At 39.8% G+C, this 22,201-nt stretch overlaps 1 protein-coding gene across 1 annotated transcript in view; it reads left to right on the forward strand.

Moving 5' to 3' along the window:
• PTPRM (protein tyrosine phosphatase receptor type M) overlaps nt 1–22,201 on the forward strand; it is a 712,816-nt gene that overhangs the window by 489,634 nt on the left and 200,981 nt on the right. The window contains exon 16 of the mRNA XM_081802550.1: nt 16,141–16,273. Within this exon, the coding sequence (XP_081658676.1) occupies nt 16,141–16,273 (133 nt within the window). The remainder of the gene's footprint in view (nt 1–16,140; nt 16,274–22,201) is intronic.

A 22,201-nucleotide genomic window follows, 5' to 3' on the forward strand; every position in this document is an offset into this window, starting at 1 on the left:
AAATTAAAAAAAAAAAAAAAAAGAGAACAACTTCATTTTTCAATATCCTTTTATATTTTCCCTTCTATCAGCAGAGTGATAAAGGAAAATAAAACAATGTATTTAACTGACCTTTATTTGCTTAAGGCATAGAGCGTTCTGTCTTGTAAAGCACAAATTGAAATTTTGTATTTTAGAAAATCTACCTTTTAATTTCAACATGAATCTGGTGCATTGTACATGTCCAACCAACACGGATGCTGCAAGTAAAGTTTTAAGCTCAAAATAAACCAAGCTTTTGGCAAAAGAGTCAATACGTTGTGAAAAAGAAAGTGCCTACATTTGAAAAATAGTTTTAGATTTTTGCATGAAAGATTTCATATTGATGAGTTGAATTATTCTTGCCTTTTTTTTTAAGGAAAGATATTTAAATTTTATATTTAATTAATTCATCCTTGATATGAGTGAACGTGGAAAAGGCCTGGATATTTTAAAAATATTCATCAAAATTGAGTGACGCTACCTGTTTCTCTAGGTCTTTCTCTTCTCCCTAGTGTCCAGCACGGAACCAGACACACAGTTGCTGTTCAGCAGCATCTACTTGTTGATAGATAACAATCATGATATTTTGATTTTCATCCCTTGCTTTAGACAGATGTCACTACAATTTAGAATATAAGGCATCAAGATTAATTCTGACAGTTTTAGGTGTAAGAAATCCGTGAATTTCATTCAGAATTTGTAGGCAAAGGGCCATGTTCTGCTGTCGTGCAATTAACTTTTTGGTTGGCTTTGAACTAGTCTCTTTTATAAATAAATATCTTTAGAATACTGTAAAATACTGGGCGCCTGGGTGGCTCAGATGGTTAAGCGTCTGCCTTCGGCTCAGGTCATGATCTCAGGGTCCTGGGATCGAGTCCCGCATCAGGCTCCCTGCTCCTTGGGAGCCTGCTTCTCCCTCTGCCTTTCTCTCTCGCTCTGTCTCTCATGAATAAAAAAAAAAAAAAATCTTTAGAATACTGTAAAATACTTAGTATTTGTGAGAGGGTTTTTTTTTTAAATATTTATGGGTATGATCCAATATACGTAATCAGGATGAAAAGGAGTCAGAAATTCCTTCATGACCTTGACACAGCAGGATGTAGAAGAGGCAGCAGATCAAGAAAATATTGAGGATAGATCTAGGAATAAATAAATCTCCCTTTCAAAGAAAGAATTCTTTTAAATGCTTTGCTGACCTTGTAAAAGAATCAGGGGACAATCAGGATGGGCAAGTGAAAGGAGGAAAAGCACAGTCCTTTCAACAATAACAGATTTCATTTGCCATCTTGACAATATCAATCAATGCCAAGACATGTTCATCAGTGACTCCAGTGGGCTGAGAGGAAGGCCTAAAGTCTTTAAAAAGATGGGCTTCTAAAATTCTAGCATGTTAAAATTCCCCACCCCACCCCAACACACACACACACACACACACACACACACACACACACACACACCTTTTAGAACTGTCATCCTTGCCAAGGTGAGAGGATCTTGGGTAATACCTGATTCATTCTCAAACCGTGGCATTTCTAGCTTAGCTACCATACATTCTTTTTCTTTTCTTTACCTTTTTTTCTGAACAGAAAACACACTGACTTTTTATTTGGAAATAATGTCAAAGTTGCAAAAATAAAAATATCACATAGAATACTGGTATATCCTTTATCACATATATCTGTTGTAAACATTTTACCCTATTTGTTCTGTCATTTGCTCTCTTTCCTCATGTGCATGTGTGCACACACACACATAATTTTTTTCTGAAGGATTCGAGAACAATTTACCTATGTCATGACCCTTCACCCCTAAGTATTTGAGTGCATACTTGCTAAGGATAGGGATATTCTATTATGTAATCATAGTAGAGTTATCAACTTGATGGGTTTACTTTAACTCTACTGTTCTTGTTCCAGTTTGCCAAACCTAAAATGCCCTTTGTGACATTTCCCTCCTCCACTACAGGATCTATTCTAGGATCAGTTGTTGTATTCGGTTTTTATATCTGGTCAGCCTTCTCTCTCTGGGAAGGCTGTCCTAGGGGCCAGGGCAAGAGAGGTCACTCTTCTTTGTGGAACTATAGTGTTTATCTTGCCACTTTCTCATCTCACATGCTTGTCAAATGGGAATCCATGATCTCATGAAAGTACAGGACCAAGGGGCTATCACTTTACTTGATGATAAATCATTCCAAACAATATTTTCATTAAAAATCAATATGTCTTTGAGTAAAATGCAACATTTGCATGCTTTATTTGAAAAGACTGAACAACAGACTTCAAGGAAATTTTGTTCCAGTGGTACGTCACTTAGGATAAACCTCAGGTACTTGTCCTTTCTCATCTGCTGTTATGGGTACAAGCGATGGAAAAGTATAAGAATCATGCGTCCCTTTGACCAGTTCACGGGGATCAGTGAGTTGAGGGCCCTCAGGTTTAGACTCCAGGTCATTTTCAAAACCATGTGGTTTCCCAGGGCACTTTTTAAACATATCAGACAGGAATCTGGGCCTAATGAATCTCTGCACCAGATTTTAGTAGGGTGGTTCACACAGGAACTCTGGATCCTAGTGTATATAATTTAGAAAACATTTACTTTAGTTTTTGTTTGTTTGTTTGTTCCATTTACTTTAGATAGAAGGTAGTGAGTCCGAAGTCCAGGCTTTTGGGGCAAATCTCTTAAACTCTAAATCTCAGCTTCCCTATCTCCAAAACAGAGAGATTACTTTTCTTAGCCTCATGGTAGGCCTTGGGAGAATGAATACAATGACAAGATACAAAGGACCTGCACCAAGCTGGCTCAGGGTAAAGAGGAGGAATTGGCAGTTGCTGGTAACTTCTTTTGTAGCTCTGTTGTTGTTATTCCAATAGAAGATTGTTTTATGGCCCTCCGGTCTTTCAAGAGAACTAGGTAATCGGGTCACTGCCACTCCCAAATTTGTGTGCTACAGCTCTTCTGAGAAGCTCAAAATTTAACTTCCAGGGAAATGAATGGATTTCTTGATGCTATGGAGGGTGTTATTTACATGAACACCATGTACATGCTGTGGTCTCCAGGAGCACCAGAGCGTGAGAGACACGTTATTATTTTATCACATGTCAAGACCTGTAATGAGTCCCCCACAGATGATATTTTCCATTTGCCTGTCTTTGGGATATAAACTGCATCAGCATGACCCAGGCTATTATCTTGCTCCTGGCAATGATGGTGATGATGATAATGATGAAAAAGTTGCTGCATTTTCAAAGACAACTACTTTATTTGAAGCAGTAATAGCCCAAAGCAGTGTATAACCTATTTTGCTCTTCCCTGTAGCCCTGTGCCATGGAATAAAATGCCAGGCTCCCTTTGTTGTCCTGGCCATTTGGGGTTCCTTTGTTCCTCACTGTCCTTGGTTTAAATGTGGACACCTCTCTTTGATTTGCCCTTCAGTTACATCTGTTCTCCAGGGGGCACGAGAGGACTCACTTTAATAGAACTCCATTAAGAAAGCTTATAGATTATCTCATTGAATAACATTTTTAGACATTGAATATGAAGTTGGAAAAATACAGAGTGGTTCTCAAGTTTTCTTTCGCATGCTGTTTTCATTTAGGAGAGTAAATAACTATCTCTGAGAAACAATCTTTGCAAGTAAGCCTGGCACCTGCCTTGGAGTTAATAAATGGCATCTGTTCAGTACATCTATCAGCATCTCTGATGAGGTTTCCCATTTACTCTAGTAAATATTCAAGCAATACATCACTTTAGCAATGTAATTGATGTTCAGTTTAATTTACTTATTGGTATTGCTAGTGATGTAATTAATTATTAATTATGGTTTATTATTAATTATAACCATTTATTCTATTGGAGCTCTTGGTCAGAGCTCATACCAGGCATATCAGCTTTTGCCTGGGATTTTGCCGGTCTTTGCAATGGTTTTATTTTACTTACTTACTCAAGATTATATATGACTTCAGAGTAAACATGATGAGAAACAAAGCTATCTTTAATATTACCAATTTGATGGGTTCTCCTTATATGTCTTTGAATAGTTTCCGTAGATACTGGTGTATATTTATGTACATATATGCATGCACATGCATGCTCAGACATGCATGTAGAGACCTCAGCAGAGTGGGCTACATGTGTCTTTTAGCCAGTTTAGGGGCTTAATAGAGAGAATTTTCAGATTTCTACCTTGTTTCTTCTATGAGTAATAGGAAGTTAAAAAATACTTCTAAAGTAGGGTCATAGAAATCATATAACCATTTTATTAAATCAAATTATTTTCAATAGTTTGAATCATGTTGGCATTATCTTACTACAAGTTTCTCTCTGTTGTTGTTTTTTTTTCTTTCTAAAAAGCCCCAGACCATTGTCATTGCTCTCCAGCAGAAATTTTGGCTAGTTTAAAGACTTCTAAGACAAATTCCATATATGATGGTGAAAAATGGTCTATAGCTACTTAATCATTGCGAGTATTGAATTCATAACACTTTATTCTTGACAGATACTCATTTCCTGTCTCTCTGATATGTATCCAGTTAACTTTCTCGTCATTGATAGATTTATATTTCACTGCTTTGGTGCTGAAAATATAACATTTTGCCACTAGTATTTATTTCCATGCTCCTCCTTTCTATTAATCTCATTTCATCATTGATGAAAGTTTGGTCAGTGAATTTACTGGTAAGGACTTTGATCTGTCATCAACATACTGAGAAAACACTTCTTCTGTGTACTGGCTGTCTCTCGGTGTGCTCGGTTGAACCAGTGTTCAGACATGATCCTTCTGTCTCGGGATGTTGTCTGGAAGCCCATGGAAGGTCATCTGAAAGTAGCTGCAGATGCCTTTTTCCATCGTAATCCCCTCACTACATCCTGGGGACCAGTTGAGGAAAGACCACATGTTGTTTCTTTCCTTTTATGTCCATCATGCTCTCCGAGAACTTCAACATAAATGGAAAAGGAATAGGCAGGTTATGAAAAGAGTGCAATTCAGAATGTGATTAATCGTGAGAGATCTTCAGTGCAGTAAAGGTGTTCTCACATGTACTGTGGATACATAATAAAATACTAGGCCAGGTCATAGGAGCGCCAGTCAAACAGCTTTGTTCCAAGGAACTCATGTTAGTATGTGATATAAAGAATTTACCAAAATGACTGAACTGAAGGTTGAAAGTAAGTTCTATGCAAGAAGGGTAATGCAAGGTTCTATAGCAGGTCAGTGGGACAGAAAATACTTCCTACAAAGCAATCAAGAGCAATATTTGGGCTAGGTGGCCTTTGAAAGAGGGGTACAATTTGAAATTATGAAAAGTGAGTAGGGGAATGTTTCCATGGAGGAGCAGCAGGAGTCCTGAGAAGGGGAAATGTTGGATGTATGGGGAAAACTGAACATGTCCATTGAGTTGGAACATAGATGAAGGAAAGTATTAAAAAAAAAGAAGAAGAAGAAGAACATACAGTTAGGAAAAGGGGTTGGAGCCAGCTCATGGAAGGCCTTGCTTACCTTTTGAAAGAAGCATTAGGAAACTCTTGGGTGTTTTTTGTTGTATTTTTAAATGAAAGAGTGACCTGATTAGAGCAATTCTTTAGAAGACCAGTATGGCTGCAGTGCATGAAAGAGACTAGATGGGATGTCTATGTGGGAATCAAGTACAAAAGTCCAGAAGGGAAATAGGCCAGGTTCATGGCAATGGGAATGGAGAAGAGATGAAGAAAGTATAGCATTTTTTACTTTTCAAAGATTGAGTGGGGAGGTGAGAACTGAGCTGTCTAATGTCAGCTAACTCTTCTTCAATCCAAGGATAGAATGAACAAAGGGTAATATATTTCATTTTTATGTGCTGAGGGTCAAAACGCCCTTTATGTACAACCAAAACTCATTTACTTGCTCTGACTTTTGTTGAGTACATGCTACATTCTAGGCACTAAGCATATAGAGAGGAAAAGATGCAGCTTTTCTCTGTAAAAACTTGAGCTCCCATTCTTGTTCAGAAATATTCTGCATACAGACACAGATCATATATGGTCATGATTCTCTCTATAAATGCCTCCTATGTGTTTTAAGAGATTCATTCAGTGAAGACTTACAAAGTGACCACTGTGTTAAAAGCATTGTGTTAATCACTAGAAGTCAAAGGTGGATAAGAAATACTCCTTACTTTTGAAAAGCTCCCGTGGAAGACTATATCAGGGCACCTGCTGGTCTTCTCCTCAGTTAGATAAATGATCTGAATCCCTTGTCTCTTTTTACATAGTGCTTCTTTTCTCCCCTGTTGGTCATTTGTGTTTCTTTGATTCCTTTCCAGCATCTCTACCTTGTGCATGTCATTCCTTTGGTTCATTTCAAAGTCACTGTATGGGCTATATTACCAGGCCTTTCTTTTCTGCACTTAGGCCCAGGAAGTCCCATGTCCTCATATATTTATCCTATTCTTCTTTCAGGATTTTAATTTTCCTTATTGCATTGTTTTGCACTTCTATTGTTTGTTTGTTTTCCTTCTTCTCTTAGGCTCTTCTCTTTACACCTGATCAAGATGATTTTAAACTTGAGTCTTGTCATTCAGAGCGTTAGCAGTAGTCCCCCGCGTTTGCTGTGTTAGTAGGGAAAGTTCCAATGCAAAGTTCCAATGGAGTGAGCTGCCCAGACATTCCTGGACCCAGGAGGTACCTCCCTCACTTCCCCTCTCACTGTCTTAGGACAAGCTACTTATCCTGATTTCTTCTGCTGCCTTAGTTTCTTCATTTGTAAAATGGTATTGATTACCCCTCATGGTGAAATATTAACTAAAGTTATGTGAGATAACTGGCACATAAAGTAGGACTTCCAAAAGGTCAGCTTTCTTCCTTCCTACGGAATCTAGTAGTAGCACGTGGGCAATCAGTTGACATTCCTTAAATTCCTTTACAATTAGGAATCTCTTCCAATCTCTACATACTGTGGCGACTTATAAAACTAGGGTTTGATTCCATGAGGTTTTGCCTCTTAATTGTGTAAAAGGATCATTTAAAATAGTGCACTGAAAGAAATTTGCTAACTGATAAAGTAAGATATTAATATATTGGGAGGTGTTTTAAAAATAACAACCCAATTAAATATTTTTTCCATTCTGCCATAGTCTGTGAAAACCTTCCTCATAGATGTTTAGGACCAATGAGGTTCTCAAGTGGGATTTTTTTCTTCATATTGTGTAGGGAATCACCAAGGGTGTTACATATAGATTCCTGGGTCCTACCTTGGACCTTTGATCTTGAGTCCCGGGAAAACCTAGTCATCTTCATGTTCCAAAAACTCTCCAAGTGTTCTTAAACTCTATGAATGGAGAACCTCTGTTCTAGAAAATATTGAACAGAATGACACAATGAATATAAGTCTTGTTTATTAAAGAACTTCATTGTTTGAGGAAAAGCTGTATGTTTACTAAATGAGTATGGGGGTTACATGACCCCACTCTCTCCTAGACCCCAGGACTCCTCATTACATTTCAGAGGGTTACCTTTTGGCCATGTGAACGACATAATCACATTTCTGCCTTCGGTTTCCTAGACTCTGTACATTTTTTGAATCTCAGAAATACTGATTCTTCTAGCAAGCATATAGAATTTATTAGGTGTACTTACTTCTTGATAAAATAGTGAATGAAAAATTTTAGGCAGCCGCAAAAGGTACAAGGGGTTTTGGCAAATGGCTCCTACTTTGTGCAGGAAGCTGTGGTGATTCTTTCTCCCACAGGAATGATTTTTAAGAGCTAAACATAAGCTAGCCAAATCATGACCCAAGACACAAAGTCTGGAAGGAAATTAGAGGGACAGCAGATTTTTATTTTAATGCCTTTAAAGTTTCGTTTCAAACAAAACTCACTCTTAACAGGGGTAGCCTCAAAAACCATCCACTCGCATTCTCTTTATTGATTATTCACTTTGTTTTTTTTTTAAAGATTTTATTTATTCATGAGAGACAGAGAGAGAGAGAGAGGCAGAGGGAGAAACAGGCTCCCAAGGAGCAGGGAGCCCGATGCGGGACTCGATTCCAGGACCCTGGGATCATGACCTGAGCCGAAGGCAGACGCTTAGCCATCTGAGCCACCCAGGCGCCCTGATTATTCACTTTGTATGAAAAGTGAACACAGTTGATACCTTATTATTGACAAGTTGTTTCCTCATTTTATGACTTGACCATGATTTGAGAAATGCAAATGGAAAAAATAAAGCTATTTCATCAGAATAGTAACAGCACTAATAATTCTCCTGGAACTTTTAGTGCCCAGATAGTAAGTGATGAGGCTTTGATAGATCATCTTACCCACAGGGTGTTGGCCACATCAATAAATGAAAGCAGTAACTGTCATGAAATTAGAACAAAAATAAAAAAGTAGATTAATTTTTTAGAGACAGTGTATATCAAACAATCCAGTATCTCAGTTTTATATGAGAAATTGTATTTCTGATTATTACTTGTAAGCCGTACATGTTCTGCATGCCCTAAGGTGGAAATTAGGGACAAAGGAAGAGTTATAAATTCAAAAGCATAATCAGGTTACAAATAATACATAAAGTGTGAATGTAGATTATTCCAGAGTAGTTGATTGACTTTGCATTCCCAGGAAGAAAAACAGTGATACGTAATTTAAATGAAAAATCTTGTGGATGTTTCACGATTATGTATAACGTTAAGGCACAGCTGAAAAAACTAAAAACAGACTGCAAGGAATTCTAATTTTCTGTACAACAAGACATGAATGAACTGTCTCATGGTCCTGTTTAAAACCAGGGTGTTGCTATTTTTAAGAAAAGGAAAAGAAATCTACCTCTGCAAAAGGTAAAACAAAAAACAAAAAAACACAAAAAACTATGAAAATTAATTAAAATAGCCTTTGTAGTATATAAGGTCATAAAAATGCTAGCACAAAGTGGCTGAGGCTTCCTCAGTTGACACTTTAGAACATCTTTTGGAACCAGAGTGCTGGGAAACATGCTTGAGGAAACTGTCATCTTATGAATGTCCACAGCCGCCATTTTACTTTCTGCTTTTATGTTTCCTCATGTCTCGTCTTGTAAGGTGTCTCAGCCTCCTCAGTTTCTCAGTGGTTCCCATGGTTGCTGTCCCTGTTTTTCTCTCCTTTGCCTCCAAATACCAAGAGTGGTATTTTGGTGTTCGGTTTACCACTGAAACCATTTGTGTGTGGTGGGAATGAAGCATTTTGTTGCTTAGATTCAGTTCAACCTAAACACACATTTTCCCTGGCAGGAGGCCAGCCATCTACTTCCATAAATGGCACCAGCATCCAGCTAGCGCTGGGCATCTGAGACCTGAGCACACCTGTGTGCAGCCAGTGGGATGCCTTCTATGAGTCCCTTGTGCTCACCTTTCAGTTGCACTCACCCCTTTAGATCAGACATTGAGGCTCCAGGCTCAGGTGAGGCAGTAGCCTTCCCAATGGCCCCCAAATGCCTGGCCTCTCCTTCCCCCCCATGAGCCTGTACTTATTCCTCTCAAGGCACAGCTCCATTATCTTCTGCAGCTCCTTGTTTCTTATATTCAGTACAGGCTGTTCTAGCCGGTAAGCAAAGCCAGGAAGCAAACCATAAAGCCTCAGTTTACCAAGCCTCTCCTCCACTACTCCCTGGCCTGCACCTGGGCTTTTGCCCAGCTAAATGAGTATCTGATCACAGAGATGTCTTTGTGCTCTCTACCTCTCCGTCTTGGCTTATAAGGCATCCTTCTATTGGAATCCTCCCCATCCTTCAAGCCCATTCATATTACAACTGCTGGCAAGGAGCCTTTCCAAGCCTCCCTGTCCACTGCCCCACATTGGGTTCTAGAGCTCACACATGGCACTTCATGTGGCTTCTGGTGCTGTGCCCTGAAAGATGAGGTGCCAGTCTTCTTACTCATCTCGAATTCCCCTATAGATATAATTACAGCACTTCGAACATAAAAGGTACTCAGTAAGGAGTTGTGACTTAGAAGATTATGAAAACCAAGATTAGCATTAGCACATGAGTAGGATTGCTCAAGCAAGTGTCCATTCCAGAAATGCTTCCCCCATTAATTCCTGACCACTTTTCACACCCCTCCCCACCTTTGGGATTTAACTCTGAGTAGTATCATCCTCTGCCTTTTCTCCTCCTCTTCCTCTTCTTCATCCTAGTTATGAGGAGTGAGGAGGGGCCCCAGAGCTCTGTGCTCCTGGATAAACCCACAGCCCCTACCCCAACCCTCACATCTCACCATCACAGTCTGCCTTGAGACCATCAGGATTCATTGCATTATGCCTTTCTCAGCAAGCCCAGGTATCTAGCTCTCCCTTCTCCCCCTAGACCTTCACCCCTGTACCACTCAGTGCATCCCTATCTCCTTCCTCTCTCTGCTGTTCAGAAGCCTCTGTGTCTTCTGGGACTCAAGGTTAGTCACCGCTCAATCCCATATATCCACAGCCTCGCCCGTTCTCCTTCTCACTGTTATCAGCAACTCTTTCAAAACTTCTCCTCTCTCCCCAAATTACCCTCACCTCCTCCCTCATGCACAGTCACACCTGCCCATCTTGCTTCCTCTGTCACTGGAAAAATGAAGCAGTCAGAAGAGTCCAGTTAAATGTTCTACCATGAGACCCCCCCCCCCACCATCTGCTCACCCTCAGGCCTCTGTGCTTGGCATCTCCTGTTTCTCTGAGTGAAGCGTCTGTCCTGTGGCTGAAGGCAGCCCCTCCCTGAGCACTGGGGCCCATCCCTTCCTGGCCCTCCAGCAGTCCAGCAGTCTTCCTTTCTCTGCTGCCTCATCAAAATTTCTCTGTTGGGTCGTAAGCATTAGCATTCAAAAATGCTGTACATCAAAAACTAATGATATAATGAATGGTGATTAACATAACATAATAATAATAATAAAAATGCTGTACATTCTTCCATCTTCAAAACAAACTTTCCTTGATCCCTACATTCTCTTCTGGCTCATCCACACTGATGCTTCCTCTGTCTGTATTCTCACTGACCCCCTCTTCCTTGCTGCTTTTCCTCCTTCATCCATTGGCTGTTCCTTTTCATCTCCATTGCCGGTTCCTCCTTATGACCACCCTCCCCCATTCGCCTCCTAAGTGCCCTCGTGCAGTCTCATGGCTTTAAATACCGTCTTTTTGCTGACAACTCCCCCATTTATGACCTTGATTTACCTAGATCTCTCCCCTTTATTTCCAACTGCCTACCTGATGTCTCCTTTGGATGGCTAATATCTCAAAACTAGCCCAAAACCAAACTCCTCATTTCCCCACCTACCTCTCCGCACTGCTCCTCTTGCTTCTCCACATTTCAGTTGAGGGCCACTCCATCTTACTCAGGCTGGAAGGCTGGATGTTGTACCAGCACCCTCTCCTTCCCATACATGGGCAAATGCTGGTGACTCAACTGTCAAGATATATCTCAAGGTTGACCTCATCTTACCACCTCCACTGCTATAGTCTTATTCCAAACCATCTTAATCTCTTGCATGGATTTTTTATAATAGCTTCATAACTGATATTCCTGTCTCCACCATTGATCCACTACAGTCTATTCTAAACACCACTGCCAGTGTGACCCGGAAACATAAGCCAGATCACATCATCCAACACTTAAAATCCTCCCATAGCTCTCCCATGCGGCGAAAAAGCCAAGTCCTCACGGTGACCTATGGAGGTGCCCCCAACTCTGACTCTGTGTCCCACTGCTTCCCCGGCTCAGTCCACTGCAAGCCCACCTCGGTATTCCACAGTCCCGTCTTGTACCTTTTAATCTTTTCTTCCCTTTGCCTAGAATGTTCCTCCCTGGGTGTCAGTGGAGCTCCGTCCCTTCCCTCTTTCAGTGATTCCTTCTCTGATCCCGTATCTCCGAGTTGCGTAGCACCTGCCCCACTCGAAGATTCCACCCCGAAGACCAGCACTGATTCACATCCTGCTGACAGCATTTGTTTCTGTCTGGGTCTGTCCTTCCCCACAAGAATAGAACTTCCATGAGGACAAAGGTTTTTATTAGACCCATTTGTTCACTGCGGTATTCCTAAAAGAGTGCATGGCACCACTGGGGCACTCGATTAATTCTTGTTGAATAAATGAAGAATATTGCTGATTTTCTCCCACATTCAAGGAGAAAGCCAAGCACTAGTCACCATTATTCAGACAGAATGCCAAACTGCCCCTGGGCTATTCCTAATGTTCATTTTTCCTGTTAGGAAGGCTTCCTGTGTGACTAACATAACATAATAAAATTAAATTAAATTAAAAAAAAAAAAAAAAGGAAGGCTTCCCGTTTCCTCAAGGTAAGGCAGTCGTGGTGCTGGGACCGCTATGTCAGTGGCCCCAGGCAGCCGTAATGGCTTTCATGGCCTTCTGTGCTTGTGTCCTTGGGTCTTCTGGAAAAATTTCTGCAGCCAGTTCAGTAGTCAAAATTGGGCCCAAACCTCAAACCAGTGGCTGAGTACATCATGTTCTCGGCCTGGCGTGTGCTGTTATGTAATTTAACATCGAACACCGGGCCAAGACTCACTGTTTTCGGCTAAGTTGAAAACCAACCAAATAAGGCATTGGCTAAAATCATTCCCTTTCCTTTGAGATTTTTCACACAAGATGTTATATCTGTAACCTTACCTAATGTAAGTTCACTGGAATACCACCCTTTTTAATCTTCTTGGTCATTAAACAAAACAAAACACCCAAAGCCATCAGTAGGAATCAGTAGAAGAGGAATCTGTCAGGATTATATGCTACAAGTTCAGCAGCCTGTCACCCTCCATCTATGAAATATTTAGCTTATTCATCATTTTAACGAGTATGTTCAAGCCTAGATAACGCCTCCTATTAAATGCACACATTTGAATGTATTCCCTTTAAAAGGATCTAAACATGCAGTGAACTCTGAACAGAATGCACAGTAGAAGAGGGGGAAAAATGCCTTTCCCTGAAGAATTAGAATTTATACCAAAAAAAAAGGAATAAAAGTCCGTACCATTAGAAACCTGTCAAGAAAATAACAAGACAGAAGGGAAAATATTATGAAAACAACTCTTCTGTGAAGGAGTTTATAAATTATACTGTTAAATTCATAGATTTGGGTGAGGGGGGAAAAAACAACAAGCTATCAGTTGCAGCCACATTCTGTCACAAATTATCGTCTGTCCCAGGCTGACTGACAGCTCACAACCACATGTTTCCAAAAAAAAACAAAAGTGGAGAAAAGAGCATCCTGTGGAAGGGGGTCATAAAGATACCTGTTTCAGGAAACGCTGGAGGGGCAGGGCAGGCAGACAAAGGCAGGAATGACGGGTGCCCAGAGTGAACTTGGAATTAATGACGCACACCTACCTCCCTGAGATTAGCTCAGTGGGGTGACTTATTCCCTCCCAATTTGCATTCCCGGATCAGTCCTAAACCCGGACATTCCAATCAACCCCTTCGTCTTGGCGCTGTCACCGTGGTCTGGTGGCCTGGCCCCGCGGCAGGCAAAAGGAGGATGGCTCGCCGCCAGCTCAGGGCAACCCTCCTCTCCTTTTCTGAGCTTCTCTCCCATTCTGCACGATTGCCACCGTAATCACATTGCAACTGTGTCCTGCAGAGATAGAACATTTCATTTTCTTGACCTGCAATGTGAAATGAGTTAAAAGTGCTAAAGAATGATAATACTGAGCTTATGCCGGCTGCATAACAATGGATTTGTCTGCTTCCCAAAGCGAATGAAAGGCTCCGAGGGGGTCTCTTTTCCTGATGCAAAGATGTGTAGAGTATTCACCAGTTCTCATGGAGCCTGGGCAAAATTTTGGCTAACGTGAAACACAACCAGTCATTTAGTTAACAGAAGCAAACGTGACTATTAACAAAACAAATTCTCCCTTCCTGAGGGTTTATGATGTATGAGTTGTATCCGTGTTGTTTTTTATATTTCAGTATTTTAGGCTAAGTAAAATCTTTCTATATTTCTTTCCCAAGTGTTGTACTTACTGGCCTAATTTAGTTACAAAGAAACTCAGTGAACCAGTTATTTAGAAAATATATTTGGACCACTTGAAATCTAGTAACTGGTGAGATCAATGGAATGGCTCCCAATATGCCAACATTTGGAAGAATAAAACCAATTTCATTTTATTTTTTTAAAGGTAAGTTTTTTTAATTGAACAAAAGAAATCAAAATTGGAAAATATTGCCCCCTTTTTCACTTTTGTGAATTTTAAATGTTTATTTTTATATGGATTTTTTAAAAATTCTCATCCTTTTGTAACACACATTTTATCTTTAAATCTCTCTTAGCAATTTATTTAATGAATCAATATCCTGCAAATCCACCACTCGGTTGTATGTTCCAATGGCATATTGGAGTGGTATACGTAAGATGTAATTACACTAAAAAATAGTAAATATTAGCAGTTTCAAGGTTTATCTGGATAATTAGTGTGAGGGATATTTAGTAAAACAAAGTAGCAGGACATCCTCCTGAAGTTATCAGAAATAAAAACGACCTAAAAGAGGTTATGCAGAACGGTTTGTATTTAATAAGGTATGATTTTTACATCATAATGGCTCTCATTATGATTGTCACTTTGATTGGAATGCACGTGTAGATGTAAAGTCATCTTCTGCCTTGTGTATCTCCCCGGTCTTAACCAGCTACATCAGTCTGATGGCCACAGCTGGGTTCAAGAGGCAGCATCTTATATAAAATCTTAACATGAATAACTTTTGAAAGAAATGTAGTTTATATGTTTCCAATGGAAACAGATGGAAAGTGAGAGCTTAACACTCCCTGTTTCCCTGTACTGATTCATCTGAGGATAAGCCCAGTCTGGAATACACCAGACACAAGGATGGCTAAGTTGTTTCAAGAATCGGGTGAAGTGTGAATGGAAAACCCAACGAAAGGGTAGAAAGGGCTGGTATCAATATTCAGGTTTTTTTAAAGATTTTATTTATATGTTTGACAGAGAGACAGCGAGAGAGGGAACACAAGCAGGGGGGAGTGGAAGAGGGAGAAGCAGACTTCCCACGGAGCAGGGAGCCCGATGCGGGGCTCGATCCCAGGACCCTGGGATCATGACCTGAGCCGAAGGCAGATGCTTAACAACTGAGCCATCCAGGCGCCTCTCAATATTCAATTTTAATTACATTTTTCACCAACAAAACCAAGAAAATTCTAAGGCGAGAAATTTGGACATAAAATTTCTACTTTCAGAATTATCTGTCCTGACCCCTCGTGAGGATGGTGGCATGATGGCTCAGATGCTCAACACTGTCACGTTCTGATTAAAAAGGGTGGAAGCCCTTAAAAAAATGGATTCTGCTTAGTGAATTGAACATTACATTCCTAATATTTTTTCGTCCTGAACTCATTTAGCAGAGGAAATGGATATTTCATCAGACGTGGATTTGACATTCCATCACATTATACCGTAAACAGGACAAATGGTGTTTTGGAAATGGAAAAGCAGGCGAGCTAAGACAGTAGCCACTAGAAGGCTCTGGTTATCTCATTTAAACAGATATTAAATGTGGGTGCCAGTAGTGTGATCATCAGCTGCTTCCCACTTTGTGAGTAAATTGCTTAGAAGAAGTCTTTTGCCTACCAGATATGACCTAGATTTAGATTTCCAAAGGCAGGGGAAAAATCTCTATCGTGCTAAAAAACAATTGCTGGTAAAATGCATGGTAAATGAGCTTATCTCACTTTTCCAGGTGTTTGGGCTAATATGTTATGGAATTACTGCTTCACTTATGAAAAATAATTGAGGAAAATGTTCCAGCAAATCAAATTTGGATAAAGGCTTAGGATAGCTATTGTGTCGTTAGCAAGTTTTTAAATGGCAGAAAGAGCAGGGAGCCAATAGAGATAACAAAATATAAAAAAAAAACTGCTTGAGAAGAGTCTCTTAGAAAAGGGTCAGGCGTGGGTATGCTATCCAACTTATGTTATGGTTTCATAAAATATTGAAGAGCAATATGAACAGTTACCCTCCTTTCGGTGCATATGAAAGCTGTTGAAAAAAATCAAAAGCTTGTCTGTCTGCTGGCTCTGATAAGTCTTCTTAGTCTGTTAAATGCAGCAAAATTTTTAAAAATGTCACATCTTTATTCTCTTACCCACCGTCTGTCCTTTTTCATTTCCTTCCATTTTCAGGAGCTGCCACCCCGAAACCAGTCCCAGAACCCGAGAAGGAAACAGACCATACAGTTAAAATTGCTGGAGTCATTGCTGGCATCTTGCTGTTCGTTATTATATTTCTTGGAGTTGTGTTGGTAATGAAGAAAAGGTGAGCTCCTAGCTGTTGCCAGAGATGCGATTCTGTCCCATTGTTTGCCAAGTTGCTTCATGAGTGTGAAAATATTCAAGTTATTGAATTGGTTTTGAAGACACACCTGTGACTCTGATTGTTGGTATTTTTCCTCATCTAGAATTCAAGGTTATGGGACAAAATTTAGAGTAATGACTGTGGTGTTGTATGACTATGCCAAGCATAGCATGCCAAGTTAACGTAAGATGATGTGTCTTCCCACACATTGGTGCATAAAACTCTGCAGAATCTTTAAAGACATTTACTAATCAGGAAATTTTTAGTGCTGATTACTAATGTGTTAATGCATTTTGATGTTCTCAAGGACATGAGAAATGAGACTTTTCCTCTTCTCATTATAATGAAGGTAACGGTGATGACAAATTTATTGAGCCTGTGTTATGTGCAGGCAGACACCATACTAGGGGCTTAATCTGCACAACACCCCATGAGAAAGAGACTCTCAAAAAACAGCCTTACAGGAACACAGCCCATGGTATGACTAAGGACAAGAATAAAGCATGTTGGATGTTGTCAGATTGCTCTGTCTAGGCAAAGGGTGGTTTGGGGGAGGAGAAAACCCAATATGGCTATAACAAGCAATCCTTGCCTCCCACCCTTGAAAAATATACAGTGCCTTTTGTGTTGTAGAAATGAGTAAAAACTTATTAATGGTACAGTGTTCAATTTATATAAAAATTATCAACATAAAAATATAGATAGTGATATCTTAATTTTTCCCAAACAGTAATAATACTCGATCTCATCCTTTTCTCTGTAGTTTAAAAACAATTATAGAGTGGGAATAGGTCATGGATGGTAGGAGGTGAGGTTGGAGAGTTCAGCAAAGTGAGGTCTTGAAGGTCTTGTCTGTCATCTAAGGAGGCTGGACTTGGTCCAAAGATCCACTGATGGCCTTTAAGCAGGTAGTAATGGGATGTCATTCTAATCTTAGAAAGATCACTCTGATATTAGGATTGAGCACAGTGGAGAGGGAAAAGAACTCAAATCAGGAGGAGCAGTTGGATGAAGACGGGGCAACTTTAGAAATATTGGGAGGTAAGTTTTAGTGGCCATTTGGAGGCAGAAGCCCAGGGAGAAAGAGCAACATAGAAAGAAAGAATCTAGTTACTGTCTTGGGCAGCTTAGTCGAGATATTACCATTCAGAAAATGTGGAATGTGGAAAGCAGAACATATGTGGAAAGTGAAGATTGGAGAGGTAGGCCTTGCATTTTTTCAGTTCACTGTTCCTGTGAAGTTCAGTGGAAACTTCCACTGGGCAGTTGGATGTGCTGGTGCGGACTCAGAATAACACTTTCCACAGACAAGTCATCGGCCTGTGCTGAGCTGAAGCCCTGGGTTTGGATGAGGTCACTCAGAGTCACTGTAGAGGGAGAAGGAAGTCAAGGATGAAGAGAAAACCTCGGGTAACACAGTATTTAGGGGGTGAGTTCATATCCAATATGCATCTCTTCTTGCTTTGTCCTTCATCTTATGTTTATTGTTCTACTCAGGCCCCAGGACAAACCATTGCTCTGTCCCAGCCGCACATGGTACTAATGGACCCCCATCGTTTGAGTGCTTCCTTCCCACCTGTTCTACATCCTCAATTCCTTTCTTTTTCCACCCATCATTTAATTTCTCTCCTTATTTTTCTTTCCATTTTTTTCTTCTGATGAGAGCTTTTAAGATCTACTCTGTTAGTGGGGTGCCTGGGTGGCTCAGTCAGTCAAGCATCTGCCTTCGTCTCAGATCATGATCCCAGAGCCCCGGGATCAAGTCTCATGTCAGGCTCCCTGCTCTCTGGGGACTCTGCTTCTCCCTCTCCCTCTGCCCCTCCCCACCCTGACTTGTACTCAATCTGTCTCTCTATCAAATAAGTAAATAAAATCTTTAAAAAAAAAAAAAAGATCTACTCTCTTAGCAACTTTCAAATGTGCAACCCAGTGTTGTTAACTATGGTGACCATGGTGTACATTAGATCCCATGACCTATTAGTCATATAAATGGAAGTCTCTTCATTTTTTATTATTTTTTCTTTTCATTTCACTTCTCTGTAACTTTCTTTTCTTTATCCTTCTTTTCTTCTTCTTTAGCTATTTATCTCTTTAGTTCTTGCCTCCTCCATGTTTCTCTTTTTTTTATTTCTTCTTCTCTTACTTCTCCATCATCTCTTAGGCATTTTTCTCCTGGATGCTCTGCATTGCTCCCCACCCCAGTGTTTATGCAGATAGCTTACCTTTGCTACCAGTGGTTGGTCCTGTTCTTTTTTAATATTGCTCAGTATAAATTTGAAGCAACACTAGGCCTTTCCATGCCTGCATATTCAAACTAAACATTTTTTTAAATTTTATTTTATTATGTTATGTTAATCACCATACATTATTACATCATTAGTTTTTGATGTAGTGTTCCATGGTTCATTGTTTGCGTATAACACCCAGTGCTCCATTCAATACGTGCCCTCCTTAATACCCATCACCGGGCTAACCCACCCCCCCACACCCCTCCAAACTAAACATTTTGAGGAGATTTATTTTTAGTTAAGGGAATATATTGGATTTTTGTGTCATCTGGCAAACTCTCTATGAGGAATAGCCTGAGACTACTAATCCAGTTGCCCTTGTGACCTTAGCTAAATGTCATTTCATCCTCCAAGGGTCTATTTCTGCTGGATTAATTCATTATTCTACCTAGGTCTCTCAGGTAGTCACGGGGGTTATGTTATAAATTATGCATTTGAAGAGCTTGCCTCCGGTAACATATGGTCTTGATACAATATTGGACTAAATACCAATAGCTCATATCAAATTTGCATGATTATTTACCAGGTACTAATCTGAAAAAGGTTGTTTTCACAGCACGTACCACTTTTGTATTTGCTTTTTCTGAAATACAGAATATGCTCTCCGGAAGATAAATTTGCCAATATGTCATGCCTATAAATACAAAACTTGTAAAATTTAGACCTGAACAGTCCTGTGGTACAAACTTTCATATTCAGTAGGCATTCTTAAAAATTCTAATTATTTGGGGTTTTCTCCAAAATTTTAGTCTAAATCTTAAAAGCTGTATTCTTAAATCATTAAAGCATGGTATTAATCATAAGTTGCAGGAGTATCATTGATATGTAATAAGCCACATTGTTTGGTTAGAAGAACACTGAATTGATTTTTTATTGAGGACTGCCATATAACATTACATTAGTTTCAGGCATACGACATCATGATTCAATATTTGTATATATTGTAAACTGATCACCACAATGAATTTAGTTACACCCCTCACCACCTTTTGACCCCCTGCCCCCACTTTGCTCACCTCCCACCACCCCCAGAAGAACACCGACTTTGGATTTGGAATTCCTAGACCTGTATTTTAACTACATTTGTAATTCTGAACTTCTTTGGGCCTTAGTGTCCTCATTTGTAAGTTGAGAAAATTATACTGGATGATCTCTAAAGTACCCCCCACTTCCAAAATACTGGGTTTTCTCTATGCCGCAGCCTCTGTTGACATTGTACATGTGCTATTCTAGAAGTACAGTGGGTAACTCATTGCTGTATTTCATTATTTGAGCAAAGCCTGTAGTTCTTCCAAAGGCTGTCTTGGTTCAGTTGGCTCAAGTCTAGAGGTGTGACTCAGTGAACTGCTTATCTTTTAGCCTGGTTTCCCACTGTCAAACAGGAGGGAAAGGGGGTAGCGGGGAGGAAAATGAAAACAGGGAAGGGGGAGAGAGGGAAGAACTGCGCCAGGTGTGGGGTTCAGTATGTCATTAGTCGTTTTTGCTGGTTAAAGCCTGATGCTAATCGGATTCGGGTTCCATTACTGCTTGGGCTAGTTAGCTCCCGATGCTTCTGCCCATGGCGCTCGATGTCAGCCAAGGCCACTATGTGCCATTGGTCATAAAGACAGACAGGGCCCAGGAGAAAGTGTGGTGGAACACGCTCATCAGTATTTCTGGAAATACAATGGGAAGTCTGTCAGCATGCCAGGCCAGATAGGCCTGAGCTCCTAGGATTCGGGGGGGACAGCACATTTAACTGGGAGGCTTTCCCAATTATTAGCTTAGCTAAGATCATGTTGCTTTCTGAAGGACTGGCCTTCTGTAAAAAGTAGTCACTGAAGGTAGACCTTCAGTAGGATAAGTAAAATCTGTTCAACTCATGCTAACTCATGGAATTCATTTACATTGAGGCAATAATGACTAAAAGCAGAGACAACCATCAGTTTTATTTGGCTGTAATGTTTTTTTTGTTTGTTTTTTTTTTAAAGATTTATTTATTTATTTATTTGACAGAGAGAGAGAGAACACAAGTAGGCAGAGTGGCAGGCAGAGAGAGAGGGAGAAGCAGGCTCCCCACCGAGCAGGGAGCCCAACGCGGGGCTCAATCCCAGGACCCTGGGATCATGACCTGAGCCGGAAGGCAGACGCTTAACCGACTGAGCCACCCAGGCGCCCTGGCTATAATGTTTTATAAACCTATCACAAATGAGTGACTAGTTGTTAATTTATTGATGAATATTAATCCATTTGAGCCTTGCTTGGACTAATATAATATAAAACTACCTTTTCCTTAAAAACTGTTATAAAACCTTTACATTTATTTTTATTTTATCTGATAAGGAAAGCTACTTCTTATTTTCTCTTTCCCCAAAATATGTGTTCTTTTGAAGGTGCAGTGTTTTGATGCAGCAAATGTTAAGAAAGGCTATAAGATGGATATGAAACTAAAGTTTCACAGAGTCATATGACAGTATACAGTTGACTCTTGAACAACGTGGGGGTGAGGGGCACTGACCCCCCCGTCATGCAAACATCCAAGTATAAGGGCTCTCCCAAAACTCAACTGCCGATAGCCTACTGACAGTTGATAACATAGTCAATTAACATATTTTCTATGTTGTATGTTTTATATACTATATTCTTACAATAAAGTAAGCTAGAGAAAAGAATGTTACTAAGAAAATCATAATACATTTACACTACTCTACTGTATTGAAAAAAAAAAGTGTATAAGTGGACCCACACAATTCAAACCTGTGCTGTTCAAGGGTCAATTGTATTCTCAAAATTAATATATAATAAATTGAGCAGGAGATACTTAGTGTTTATCATTTTTCATCCATGTATAATTAAATATATTTGTGAAAATGAAAATACCTGTATTTTCAACATTTTTCATAGGGAATAATTTATCTCAATAACATGTTTGACAGAATTTAGCATACAAGCACCATCAATTTTACCCTGATTAATTATATTTACTATTGTTTCTAAAATTGTTATAGATCTTTTAGAAATTTGAGGACATTTGTATTAATTACAATAATCCTGTTTCAGCTATTGTGGAAAATAGAAATTAGAGAAGTTGTAGCTATATGAAAATAATTAAAGAGATATGCATTCTTGGTCAAAATAGCAAATGTTAGCTATTCAACTACATGAACACCTGTTATAGGTAAATGTGACTATTTTAATCCTGAAGCACTGTACCTCCCTTCCTGCTATCTTCTTCTTTTTTAAAAAAAAAAAAAACATAATGTATTATTTGTTTCAGGGGTACAGATCTGTGATTCAACAGTCTTACACAATTCACAACACTCACCATAGCACATACCCTCCCCAATGTCTATCACGCAGCCAGCCCATCCCTCACACCCCCCACCACTCCAGCAGCCCTCAGTTTGTTTCCTGAGATTAAGAATTCCTCATATCAGTGAGGTCATATGATACATGTCTTTCTCTGATTGACTTATTTCATTCAGCATAACACCCTCCAGTTCCATCCACGTCGTTGCAGATGGCAAGATCTCATTCCTTCTGATGGCTGCATAATATTCCATTGTATATATATACCACTTCTTTATCCACTCATCTGTCGATGGACATCTTGGCTCTTTCC

Source organism: Leptonychotes weddellii, chromosome 13 (assembly GCF_054177405.1).
Source record: "Leptonychotes weddellii isolate Sample4059 chromosome 13, ASM5417740v2, whole genome shotgun sequence".
NCBI lineage: Eukaryota > Metazoa > Chordata > Mammalia > Carnivora > Phocidae > Leptonychotes > Leptonychotes weddellii.